The 13,463-nt window shown below is 47.1% G+C and overlaps 3 protein-coding genes across 4 annotated transcripts in view; 2 read left to right on the forward strand and 1 right to left on the reverse strand.

Moving 5' to 3' along the window:
• LOC119170381 (uncharacterized) overlaps positions 1-10,475 on the reverse strand; it is a 43,411-nt gene extending 32,936 nt beyond the window's left edge. Inside the window, exons 1-4 of one of the 2 annotated variants that reach the window (XM_075876364.1) lie at positions 10,218-10,475; positions 9,220-9,256; positions 8,176-8,239; positions 8,060-8,103 (exon numbers count right to left, since the gene is read on the reverse strand). In XM_075876364.1, coding sequence (XP_075732479.1) covers positions 8,060-8,103; positions 8,176-8,239; positions 9,220-9,238 — 127 coding nt within the window. In that variant the 5' untranslated portion in view covers positions 9,239-9,256; positions 10,218-10,475. Of the gene's footprint in view, positions 1-8,059; positions 8,104-8,175; positions 8,240-9,219; positions 9,257-9,598; positions 10,033-10,217 lie in introns of those variants that run through there. The other variant, XM_075876369.1, reaches the window with a different exon arrangement.
• Positions 1-13,463, forward strand: part of Ak3 (Adenylate kinase 3) — a 104,852-nt gene that overhangs the window by 41,199 nt on the left and 50,190 nt on the right. The gene's annotated exons all lie outside the window — the stretch shown is intronic.
• Positions 11,256-11,905, forward strand: LOC142775059 (protein PET100 homolog, mitochondrial). The gene has a single exon (XM_075876379.1). The coding sequence runs from the start codon at positions 11,415-11,417 to the stop codon at positions 11,658-11,660; it is 246 nt and encodes an 81-aa protein (XP_075732494.1). The 5' UTR covers positions 11,256-11,414; the 3' UTR covers positions 11,661-11,905.

A 13,463-nucleotide genomic window follows, 5' to 3' on the forward strand; every position in this document is an offset into this window, starting at 1 on the left:
ACATCCTTTTTCGTCACGTTGTTAAGCTTTCGGTAGTCGACGCAGAAGCGTAGCGACCCGTCCTTCTTTTTGACAAGTACGACTGGAGATGACCACGGGCTGTTAGATGGTTCAATAACGCCATCGTCAAGCATCTCGGTGACTTGCGTACGTATTGCTTCACGTTCTTTGGCCGACACGCGGTAGGGGTTCTGGTGTATCGGACGTGCGTCCTCGTACGTGATGATCCTGTGTTGAGTGATGGATGTCTGGCGGATCTTTGAGCAAGTTGCGAAGCAAGACCTGAACTCGAACAAAAGCGCTCGTAGTGCAGTCTGGTTAACGGTGGACAGATCAGGATTGATGTCAATATTACTCATTGACGTGTCGGCGGTATCCACTATTTCCGACGTGAAACAGTTGGTGACGTTTGCTACTTCATGGGCAAACGCTATCGAAGTGCCACGGAAAAGATGTCGATGCTCGTTGCTAAAGTTGGTTACGAGCAATTCAGATCGACCATCACGAAGGTGTATTACACTTCTAGCTACACAAATGCCTTGCTGCAGGAGGTGTTCTAAATTTGTCTCAGCCACCACATCGCCATCGCCCAAACCACAGCATGTTACGTCGACTAGAACACTTGTTCGTGGAGGAAGCGTCACACTCTGTTCAGAAATACGGAGTATGTCGACACGCCTTCCACCATCCTGCACGTTGATTGCTCGCTGGGCTGAGAACGTGACGCGGCGCTCTTGCAGATCAATGATAGCTCCATTTTCTTGTAGAAAGTCAACTCCCAGAATGACGTCACGGGAACATTCGCGTAGAACAAGGCAGCTTGCTACGAATGTGTACCCTTGAATCTGTATTTTAGTTGTGCAGGCACCCAGTGGAGTAACGACGTGGCCACCAGCTGTCCGAATCTGCGAGTTATGCCACGGCGTGATGACTTTCTTCAGCTGCGTTGTCAGTTTCCCGCTCAGTATGGAATAGTCTGCACTGGTGTCCACTAACGCATTAACTGCACAACCATCAATTGTCACTGCTATGTCGAGTGAAATTTGGCCATCCTTTGCAGCAGTATGTGATGTCGAACCGGTTTCTGTACAGTTCTGCGTCAATAGGAGGTCTTCAGCGCTTCGACGTTCAGCGACCCCGCCCTCAGAGGTCGCTTTGGCTAGTTTTCCCGGCGGGGGCTGGGAGAACGTGTGGTAGAATACCGCTGGGGCGTTGATGAAAATCGCCTCGGTGATGGCGAGCGCGACTGGCGCCCGGCAGATGGTGGTGCATGCTGCTGAAAGAGGTAGTTTTCGATGTCGCGCGGTCTCTGGCCGTAACGGGGTGGCGGTGAGTACGCAGAGAAGCCACGAAGCCTAAGACGGCGATATGGGCACTGGCGGTACAAGTGATCAGCTTCTCCGCAGTGAAAGCACAGAGGCCGGCGATCAGGTGTGCGCCAAACATCAGACTTTCGAGGAGACGTGCGCCGATCGTCGATGTACTGAACTGGTTGCACTGAACGATGGGCGACAGAAGCACCAGGGACAAAGGCCAACGGTGGTGGCGTGTACGTGCCTTCGTAGTACGGTATGTGCTGCGCTGACTGTAGTGAAACAGCAGGAACAGGATGGGCGAATAATGGCGGCGTTGCAGCAGGGCGTTTCAAGGCTTCCGCGTAGGTTCTCTCACGGCGGTATTCAGCAGGAGGTGGCACAGCTGTATCATGAGGCAAGGTGTCCCGGAAGGCCTGGTGCAGCTCACCCTTGATCACAGTTGCAATAGAGTTGACTGTAGGATGAGGTGTTACACCAGCCTTTTGTAACTCTTGACGTACTATATCACGGATGAGTTCACGTAGACAGTCGTTGTTGGTTCTAGTGGCGGTGAAAATGTCGGCAGTAGACATGCCACTGACTTGCCTGTCGTATTGGTTGGATCACTGCTGCAGCATTTTTTCCATTGTCACGGCCTCGGACAAGAACTCCGCGACCGTCTTCGGAGGACTTCGCACGAGGCCGGCAAAAAGCTGGTCCTTGACACCGCGCACCAAGTGACGCAACTTCTTGTCCTCCGTCATTCTTGAATTGGCCCGTCGGAAGAGGCGCGTCATGTCTTCGACGAACGTGGTCACAGTTTCGTTTGGCAGCTGGACGCGGGCCAGAATAGCTCGTTCAGCTCGTTCTTGGCGATCAGCACTGGCATACGTCTGCAGAAGTCTACGAGAGAATTCGGGCCACGTCGTCAGCTGTTCCTCTCGGTTTTGATACCACGTACGTGCCCCGTCTTCGAGATAGAAGTAGACACGACCCAGTTTCGCTGCGTCGTCCCACTGATTCAAGGTGGCTACGCGCTCGAAATCCGCCAACCAGTCCTCAACGTCCTCGTGCTCCGAGCCATGGAACGTCGCCGGTGCGCGTGGGCTTTCCAATGTGTAGCGGTTCAACGTCGTGCTTCCCGTGCCGGTTGCCGAGGTTTGAACCGAAGCGCTGGTCATGTTTGTCGACGTGGTGGGAGCAGTATCGTCGGCTTCCGGAGGCAATCCCCTGATTCGGCGGCTGGTCCGATGCACGGGAGTATTGACTGGCACTGGACTCGTATCGCGGCTTCCTGGGGGGGTCTGCAGCATCCGTGAGACTACCCAGCACTTACACCAGTTTGTCACGATGAGTCACAAGTACTGGGGGATTTATTAAACCACCAGGTAGCTAGCACTAGGACGATGCGTCAGTCGTGGCTGGCTCTCGAGCCAAGAAGAAGGCGATCTTCTTTTTTTCCTCCAGATTTAGAGCCGCTCTTGCTGTCAACGCACTACGTGCTGGCGGCAATATGGGTTTTGGCGAATCAGACTTGCCGCGCCAGTGTTGATGGTATGGCGCGTTCGAGACAGGGGAATAGGGATTACTTTGCCCTTCTGCGCAAAGTCAAATACCGAAACGCGCTTCAACAGAACTTTCATTAAAGTTCGGCGCTCGCTTGAACTAAGCGACTTATTTATCGTTGCCATAAGCGCCCCGTCCAAATTGTGACAATTAGTTCCGTCACGTTCTTCCGGCACGTCTGTGAGCTCGACCACTGATAAGGTCGCGTGTTCTTTGCTGACCGAAGCTAATTTCAAACCATTGGGTAGTGTCACGGGCTCAGAGGAACAGTTTACAGTCCATAGGCCAGTTCGTCCACCATCAATCGACACATCAATCGACACCACACAATGGGGAACCAACACATTCTTCTTCACGCAGTTTATGTGCATTGGTTCTACGCTCGCATCGAAGCTGTCAGAATCCGCGCCGCGACAAACAACAGGAACACGTACGGTAGACAACGCAGGTATGAACGTAACGCCACAGACACACAGCGTAGTTTGGTCATTCGCTGGAGTTTCCAGAAGCTCTGAAGGCATCTGGCCACTCACAAAGACTTTCCCCGTGCGACAGTCTACAGTGGCACCACATTCTCGCAAGAAGTCCATGCCGAGAATTACATCATGTGTCGACCGAGGAATAATCGCAAACTCTGTCGTTATCATAAGGCCTCCCAAAAATACCTCAGCACTACACATACCAATAGGGCACAATGGCTCTCCACTCACTCCACAGAACGTCGAAGTTTCATCCCAGGTAAAAACAACTTTCCGCCCTAACACGTCTAACACAGGTGCAAATCGTTGCACCTGTGTCCACCAAGGCCATCACAGGCACATGATCCACCAAAACACGCACTTTGTTTCTAAACATACACACAGGAGGTATTTCTCTCAGTAGCACGTTTCCAGCGACCTCACCCCCATAGGCCGCGCTGGCTAGTTTTCCGGTGGCGAAGAGGGCGCTTTGCGACGCAGCGGTGAAGGAGAACGATGAGCACGAGGTCGCGGTGGGGGCGTTAAACTCCTGTCAGATGCTGGGGAGTGGTCGCGAAAGTTGCTGGGTCAATAGTTGTCATCAGGTGGTGTCACGGACGGCCATTTTTGGCGACACCGCGTCACGGCAATTAACGGGTGCCGTACTCCCCGACTGACCGTGAGAAACGGCGGCGCATGAAAGGGAGCCGAGAAGTGCAAAATGGGGTGCTCTTCTTAGAACGTCGCCGCCGACGGTTAGTCCTTTTGTAACTATGACGGCGTCTGCAAGGTCGTAGAGGGCCGCGGTATACCCCGAACAAGGATTAGACTACGAGACACACCGGCTGAGAGCCAAACGTTTGACCGTTCCCACGGGGAAAAGCGTGGGAAACGCTCTGGTGGCCGAGCCGTATGACAACAACCCAACAGGTTGTCACTCTCGCTAGTTGCGGGCCCTCTCCCAATTAAAAAGGGGTGGGGTCAAAATATTTTTGGGGCGGAGTTTCCATCAATGAAACGCGCATGATTTGACCCATGTAGAGGTCTCTTGTCCCCAAGAAGAGAGCGAGGAGACACGAGGGGGATTTCAGCGCAGGATTTTGCCCTGCTAGGCAGACTAGTCGCTGACCAAGATGGTGTAGAAACAGATCAACAAGCATCTCTTCTAGAAGTTTTTAGTGTGGCTCTGTATCGGCTGGCCACCTAAACTTAGCCATTCGTCTAGTTGTGACGCGATATTAACGTCTGCAACGTAGACATCGGGACTTCGCCTCGAGTTAGCTCAACCTGCTCGAAGTCACCTGCAAGCACTAGCCTCCCGGAGCCACCAGCGTTGCAACACCGCCGACATCGCAGTTGCGCCAGAACTCTCTTCGACTTCTCGCATCCGATCGTCGGGGACACAACGCTGCCGGTCATCACACGTATGCCTTCACCTGTTTATATCTTCGAACTTTCTCCTCCGTCGTTCTATTCTTGTTAGTTTGTGTAGTTTGTAATACTTCTCTCTCGTAAGCTGATTTATTGTTTCTGTTATATATTTCTTTAGTTGTATCAAGTGTCGATGTATTTTGTTAGTTGTATTGAAGTGTTGTATTAGATCCCGTGTGCTGCAATATCACTAGAGTAAAGTTGTTTTGTTATCTCACGTCTCTGATCTCTTCACTGTCTCTGCTTGCGTAGGGAACGAACCAACCTGCTGTCATTCCCGTCGCCGACTTCGCGCTGGCGACGCTAGAGTGGCAGCTTGTAACAGGTGGTATGTGGGCCGGCCGCCAGACACCATGAGGTTGTTCGAAGGGTCGTGAAAAGTCGGATGGTTGGTGATACCGAGGAGTCACCCGACGGTTGCAAAATCGCGATATGTGGCCTGGCACACCGCAGGAACAGCACACCGGCCGAGGTCGAAACGTCGGTCGCTCGTCGATGAATAGAGCGTCATCATTTGCTCTTGTGTGACGTATGTACTGGTCGGGTGCATCGTACCGAGGCGTCGGGTGTCGAGGAGGCATGCGCTGAGAGCGTCGGTCATACTGCGACGCGGGAAATCTGGTTGTCATCCTTGATTGTGGGGCTGGGCTGTACTCCACAGTTGCCGCGCTCATCGTGGGTTGCCATGGGGTCAAAGGAGGCACACTCATAGACTCACGTGGCAGACACAACTCGCGATGGTCAGCTGTCGAACACGACATTTCTCGGTGGGAAAGTTCCTCACGAACAATCTGTCGAATGGTAGAAAAAAGGTCGAGGCCAGGATTCGTGTCCACACTGGCAACAGTTGTAACGTTAGCCAGCCGACCAAACTTGGGCGCAATTCGACGCATCTTGAGCGTTTCAAAGGTTCGGCAATTCTGAATGACGTCGGACACAAAACTGAGGCTTTCTCTTCCAATTAGAAAATTATGCACGTCCTCAGCAATCCCCTTAAGCAGATGCCCAACTTTGTCCTCTTCCGACATGGTGGCACAGACCACCTTGCACAGCCTTAACACTTCTTCTATGTAAGTGGTGCATGTCTCACCTGGTAGCTGTGCCCGTTGCAACAGTGTTTGCTCAGCCCGCTTCTTTCTAGCAGCCGAGTGGCCGAAACACGCCCCGAGCTCTTCAACAAAAAAATCCCATTGTGATTCCCAATGATCAAAATCCCAATGATCAAAGTGTTTACCTCGCCGCTCCCGCAGCTCATGCTGAGGTTGAACCACAGGTGAGAAAAAATAACGCGCTACGATTTCGGCCCAAGAGGAAGGTACAGCCCCGTTTTCTCCTTTCGCTTCACCTTGTAGAGTGGCAATGGCAACGGCACGGTCACTGCGGCCACTGTCACGTATATCTCATTCATTTGCGTTCTTTGTGTTGCTTTCCAAAACGAACACTGACACGCACATCCGTCGCTGCAGCATTCGCAAACCCTCGTTTATTACCCTATAGTTCTGTTACTTTACAGTCTGCATCATTTCTTCCTAAAATGCAGATTGTTTACCAATCAATAAAAAAGAGTTATGGATGAGCCACTGTGAATAATTGGACTAAATTTATCCCTTCCGGTGGTTGTTTCCTTTGGGATTACAGCACTGGGCTTTAGCCGCAGAAGCATTCGCAATGCCATACGGCATTTACTACGTGAGATGAAATCAATTGAATGCTAAGGTTATCTGTATCAAGCTTATTCTTCAACATTAGTCTTTCTTTCGTGAATTAAGCCAATTATTTACTTCAAAAACAATCTACTGCTAAATAGCCTGAAATTATAAACTAATTCACTAAATAACAAGGCACCACCCATTTTATGACCGATCTCCCGTAATGGATTGCGGCAGTTTATTAAGAGTCAACCAATTAACCAATGTCGTAGTTTGATCTTACTCAGTGCACTGCAGGGTGGCCCGTTGTGTTTACGGCAGTATGCTGCATAACTCAGTTTGCTCCTTAACTGATGGCCCTATCAATTCAGAAAAGCACTAATTGAGGTTGTATTCCCAGAAATTGTGAAGGGTAGATGACAAGTTAATATTTATTAAGGTCCATCAATATGTTCCACCAGCCTTGAGCTTAATTAAAATGCCTTGCATGCGTCGTTCCTTTTCTCAGCAGCTCTATGGCAGCAAGAACATCGTGCAATATCATTGCACCTGCAGACTGCCTCCGATCGATTCCAGCACACAGCGGCAGAGTGCTAGATGGCAGAGGGAGCGGGAACCAAACACTTTTCACATCGCACACCCTTGATCCACTTATTTTGCGGCCTAAAAAAGCAGGGACGAATCGAGAGACCGTAAAATGTTCTTCCCACAGGTCACGACGTGTACCTGTTGGTACGATAGACTACACAGCAGTTCATCATTTTGATAAACTATGTGCTAGCATGCGTTGGGAGAGTGATTCTGCTTGGCCTTTTAGCAACTGTCTGCTCAGGCTGCTGCATGGCAGCGTGCCAGTCGCAGTGCACAAAGTGTATACTTAAGCCAAAAGATATGCTTTCTTCATAAAGCACTCGCCTAAAAAACAGCAGAGGAGCATGGAAATGCCATAATTACAATGATTTATTGATCGATTTGTGGGGCTTGACTTGGCTAATTTAATGTCACAATGAAAAGCTTCAGATTAGTTTTGATTAACTGGATTTCTTTAGTGAGGCACCTAAACCTAAAACCTTGCAATTAATCCTTAATCGATATTGAGCCCACATTTCCAAGCTGTAAATGAGACAACCACACGTCCACTGAGAGTCTGCCTCAAAACTTCATTTATATAGAAGAAAGCGTAGGTTAAAATTTCTAAAAGTTTCCATGTCAGGACCCACTTGCCAATTGAACAGTACAACATTGGAAACTTCGTAGTACTATTTCCTAGCATTTTGGTCATTTTTGCTCAGCAGGTTAGATAGCTAGAACTAAGGAGAAGCTGTCAAAGTGCACGATGATAATGCCACAGTGTGCTGGTTTGTGACTTTCAAAGTGCTATGTGCTACTCATTCTAGGTTCTTTTTTTTTTCCTTTCCGTTTCGTTTTACTTCAAAGTAAAAAAGTACTATTTCAAATAGTATAATGGCTGCTTGCCATAAAATGGTGGAGCATGAGCGATTTTCAATCTAACAAGGTCACGAATACAACGTAAAGAAAAAAAATGAACAGTTTAGATCAAATGCAAGAATAAGTGGTGAAGTAAGTGATCGATTTATGGCCTTTGTAAATATAGTCTCTTAATCACAAAGGTGTTAGAACAACAAAAAACAATACTTACTCTCCGTTTTGCTTTCATCTCGAGGATGGGCATCATCGAGGCTTCTGAAATGAAGACCAGGATAAGGTAACAGGGCTCACGTGAAACAAAGAGCCGACAAGTCTTGGTTACTATACCTGTCAAGGGTGCCATTTTTGTTATGTTTTGAGGATAATTCGTCAGTGCTTGAGGTACTTGTCCCTGGCGAGATAGAAAATTGTGAAAACACGATTAGGTACGTAAACACTGCAACAAGTGCACCAGAACTGATCTGGTCACAACTGCGCATTCTGCAATACCCCATTCGGATTATGCAAATATAAAATCACGATTGCAAGTTGAAATAGCGGAGCCTAGAGCATGAAAGCTTGTAACAACAAACCCACAAAATCTTGTGAAACTGAACATATGGGTGTAATATCCTGAAAAAAGAAGGATTAAATAAATAATATGGCCACGAGTCATGAAAAAATAATACAGCCACAATGATTCTGTAAATGAACTTTCGCATTGCAATGGATTTTGAACACTTCAGGTGAGATGTAAAATATCCCGACTCAAGTTTCTCTATTCCTTAGTCAATTGCAAATTTTTTATACATACTAGACCTCACATAAATGTTTCCAAGACAAAAAAAAAAAAAGCTGACATTCCCACTTACTCATATCCCCCTTTATGTTGCCCATACTGAACTCCATTCTTCTTTGTTCGAACCATTGAAGAATGGAACTCGATACCTTTTCATCATTTGGACTCACCCGAATCAATACAGCATTGCATCCTACCTTTTTTTGTAATCAGCATTGATCTGCTGTTGTTTGTTTCCCTGACTTTGTTTAAGATTTTAAATTATGCCGTGGACATGTATTTATGTTGTACTTTGCCCCTCCTACTTGAGCCACATGGCCTTCAGTGTGATAATAATAAATAAAATCAACTAATGCTACATTCGCTGTGCCACCTTTTAGAGCTCAGTAAAGACTTCACGCTGACCACTTTCAGGATGAAAACTATGCAGGTCCAGTTCGCATGTTGAGATCACTGCGAAGAAGTAGCTTAAATGCTATAAACTGCATTTGACAGCCGTCATTATCATCTATGCAAGCAACATGCAAGTACACATGGTTGAGCAAGTTTGAATGGTTTAGCTTTTCCCGGGTGATGTTGGGTAAAGAACTTGCCTTGAGACTGGTCCCTCATTGCTTCGCATCCCCAATGCTGAAAACAAAAGAAAAAGAAAACAAATGAGTGCATCAAAATTCGCATAGCCATGAATATTCGCCGCTGCAAAGCACTTCCACACGTTTCACCAGTTAGCCATAGCCACAAATGCACGAGACAGGTGTGTCTGTCTGCGTTCGAAGCTCAACTGAGAGATCATCGGATGAGTTATTCGAGTATTGCCGGCAATTTGTGTTTTTGCCCACTTTAATTTCTTCTTATATCAAAATAAATACAAATAACATCCCCTACACTTTCCTTGGCAAGACTGGCGGGTAGTTCTCACCCATTTCTAGCGCGTTCTTAAGAAAACTAAGGCTACACGTTCAGAAACACTACCTATCATGAATCGCCTGTGCCTGCATATCGTCTCCTCAGAGGTTCAGGCCGAGTTTATATAAGTCGTAGAGCAGCAGGACCCTTTGCAAACGATCGAGTCGATTGAAATCGCTCTTCATAGGCAGATGTAGATCCTAAAGTTCTGGTTCATCCTGGGGGATGGGCCAATCATCGGGTAGCTCAGAAAAGAAAAATACACACTTAAATCTTGGCGAAGGGAATAATTTCTCGTTTTGTACAACAAAAATAGCACGCACACTTCTTTCTTACACGGTCTGTCTCTCTGCCCATGCATTGCACCCACTACTACGGGTGGCTATATATCCAAGCGCTCAGAAAACTGTATCGTTTCACGGACGATTCTTTTCATCTTCTGGACCACTGTCCATAATGAAGTAACGGCTAAGGGCCAAGAAATAGAGCGGCGGCACGTCGGCCGTACAGTACAATCAATGGAGGAAGAGACTATTCACAAACCACTTCATTTCCTTGGAGAACTGCTACAGAAAGGTGCGGCGAGTGCACGAGAACTAACCACAATATCGATATCATAACAAATAAACATCGTTTTTATACCCAAGCACGAACATGCTATGAAATTGTAGGTAATGATACTCACGGCCGCGCGTTGCTTTTTTGACACAGCGGCACTACACAATCTACACAATATCAAAGAATGTCTACAGCCTTATAAAATTAATTAGAAGGACAGATGTATGTAAAGCTCGTTGCAACGCTCGGAAACTTTTGTTCGAACTGGGCGTTATGCACGTTGTACCAGACGATTCCCGCCAAGCCAGTTATTGGCTTATCCAATGAGAAGCCGGAATATAGTTTCAGAAAAGCTTAGTCGAACTACACATCTTTACACCAATCAAAGCGTCAAATTGTAGCCATTGGCAGCCAAATTTAAGCCTAGCCAAGTGATATAATTGGTGGCTGAAGTTTATGACTGGAGTGACATTTGTGAAGTAAAATGAACTAAATGTTTTTTATGGGTTTTAACTACCCATCTATATAAATGCATCTAGAAGCGTAAAGTGAACAGTCAACGTGCCTGTAATTGTCTGTAGCAGTTGTAGTACCTCAGGCGACTGCAGCGCTAGGAGGATATATATAAAAAAATTGCTATATCCTCCTAGCTGCAGCGCTACTGACATAAAATAAAAGGGGGCAGTAGATGCGCTTACTTCTTGCATAACCTGAGTATTTGTGAATTGTAATCGGCCTCGTACACGGAGGAAAGAAACTTTTCTTCCTCCGTGCCCTCTTAGGTGTTCTGTAGCGTAGCCTCCTAGATTCTCTTGCCTGCCGAATGAGCGCGGAAAGCCCGTTATCTATAACGACGCTGCCTACGTAGAAATAAGGGTCTTTGTACTTGGCCTTTGAGATTGGCAATTTTGACGTTTGCTACTAATTTTAGAGGCAATGCCTTGTATTGAAGTAATTGCCTGTTGAAAGACGGCGTCACTTACGCAGGGCTAGTTATAATTACGTCTAAGTCTTTTAAAAACTTTTTGCGCTATTTTTGTTGCCTATAAGTTGCAAAAACTTATTTGAAAACGTTCCTACTTAGGTGGCGCCACCACCATAGTTCCGACGACGGCCGCTTTTCAAGTGACCGCTGATAATCCGACAGGCAAAGGAAATCCAGGAGGCTAGGTCTGTGGAATCGTTCGCTGTAAGGACACGGCAAGGCGCGACTTGCTGGCGTGCACTCATGCGGTTGGTGTGGCCGTGTTTACCGTGCTCTAAAAGTGTCGCTCGTTCTTCAATATACGAAAATTTGGCCAGTGCCTAGGTTCACACCTGCAGCATGGGGAACTGGCAGCTCGAAGTGTGGAAGATGGCCGTATACATGACATTTCCCGTCGCTCTTTTCTACGTGTTCAACCAGCCGCAGTTCTTCGAAGAGTGGGTGGTGAAGAAAAAGCGCGAGTGCTTTCCTCCTGCAGACCCTGCAGCGGACCAGCAACTAAAAGATTTCATGGAATCATTCAAGGCGAAGAAGCGAGAAGAGCTGCTGAAAGAACTGGCCGCCGTTTCTGATAGTAAGACCTAGAGTGATCATTAGCGCCTGTGACTAGCCGGTTAGTCATGTGCAGCAACATCTTTCATGTCGGGGCATATTCACAGTGTTTCGACGAAAGCCCTGATTCTGTCATGAAGTCATCCAGCCAAATATGTGGCAGTGGCTGCACGTCGACGGGGATTGCACTACGCTGCCGTTGGCTTCACTTGCATGCTTAAAGCCTGTAGTATTCGATTGCTAGGACCGACAAATATAGTCCAAATACTTATCACGGAGCATTGACCTTCATTTGTTGTTACGTAAGTTCAAGCTTTTCGCGCCCTTTTTGAGAGTGTTCTGCAAATGAACATCAATTTCTGATCGCACTGAACATAAAAAAAACAATTGAAATGTACCTCAAGTAGCTTAACAAGACTGAAGATCAGAGGTTGATGGAGGTATCAAGCAATGATATACTGTTAAACAGAGAATATTGCTAGGGCCAACTTTTTGACAGGTGGAATGGCCTTCATTAAGGCCGCGACATTGACAAATGCATCCAACGACATTCATTGTTAAAAAATTTCTTGCCACCCCATATTCTAATCTTTGATTGCATTTGTAAGCTACTGCACTGGCTGTGCAGCAGTTGATTGCAGCATTGTACTGCAATGGTGTAAATGGTCGCATACATAAGCATACAAATTCTTTTTCCACCAATTTTGACCCGAAAACACATATATGTTTGTGTTCCTCCAAAAATAGATACAAAACGAAAAGTGGTAGACTAGGCACATTCACACAGCGTGCTTGTGTGCAATATCTGTCACATGGTCATTCGTGAACGTGGCCCTGCAACACTTTCTCAAATAGCCATGAAATGAATTTAGTAAAGAAGCTTCATCATCATCATCAGCCTGACTACCTCCACGGCAGGACTAAGGCCTCTCCCGTGTTCTGCCAGTCAACGCGGTCTTGTGCTTGCTGCTGCCAATTTATACCTGCAAACTTCTTAATCTCATCTGCCCACCTAACTTGTTTCCCCCTAACCCGCTTGCCTTCTCTGGAAATCTAGTCAGTTACCCTTAATGACCTGCGGTTATCCTGTCTACGTGCTGCATGCCCGGCCCATGTCCATTTCCTCTTCTTAATTTTTCCTAATCCACTCTGCTCTCTTCTTGTCTCTTAAGGTTAGAATTACCATTTTTCTTTCCATTGCTTGCTGTGTCGTCCTCAATTTAAGCTGAACCGTCTTTGTAAGTCTCCAGGTTTCCCCAATAAGCTCCAGGTAAAAGAGCTTATTGTCTCAAATTCACTGGTGCAAAAATTTTTAGAATCTGTCTGGTACAAGCGGAGTCACTAATATTTGTTGATTGATTGATTAACTTGTGGGGTTTAACGTCCAAAAACCACCATATGATTATGAGAGACGCCGTAGTGGAGGGCTCCAGGAACTTTGACTAACTGGGGTTCTTTAACGTGCACCCAAATTTGAGCACATGGGCCTACAACATTTCCGCCTCCATAGAAAATGCAGCCGCCACAGCCGGGATTTGATCCCACGACCTGCGGGTCAGCAGCCGAGTACCTTAGGAACTAGACCTCCGTGGCGGGGCTTACAAAGATTTGTTGCACACTGCAATTGCATTCTTTTTTGTGCCGACAAAAGCACTGGAACCTGCATAGGAAGAGATGCGACCTTGAGCACTTATATATATATATATTTTTTTCCTTCAAGTACGTGGCTTTTCAGTGTGATCAGGCACGCGTGGGCAGATGTGGCCTGCCACGGTAGGCCCTGTAACAACTGAGCATGCCATGCTCAAATCAGCCAATGGCTGATACAGTGGCTGT

The sequence above is a fragment of the Rhipicephalus microplus genome, chromosome 2 (assembly GCF_043290135.1).
Source record: "Rhipicephalus microplus isolate Deutch F79 chromosome 2, USDA_Rmic, whole genome shotgun sequence".
NCBI classification, from domain to species: Eukaryota; Metazoa; Arthropoda; class Arachnida; order Ixodida; family Ixodidae; genus Rhipicephalus; species Rhipicephalus microplus.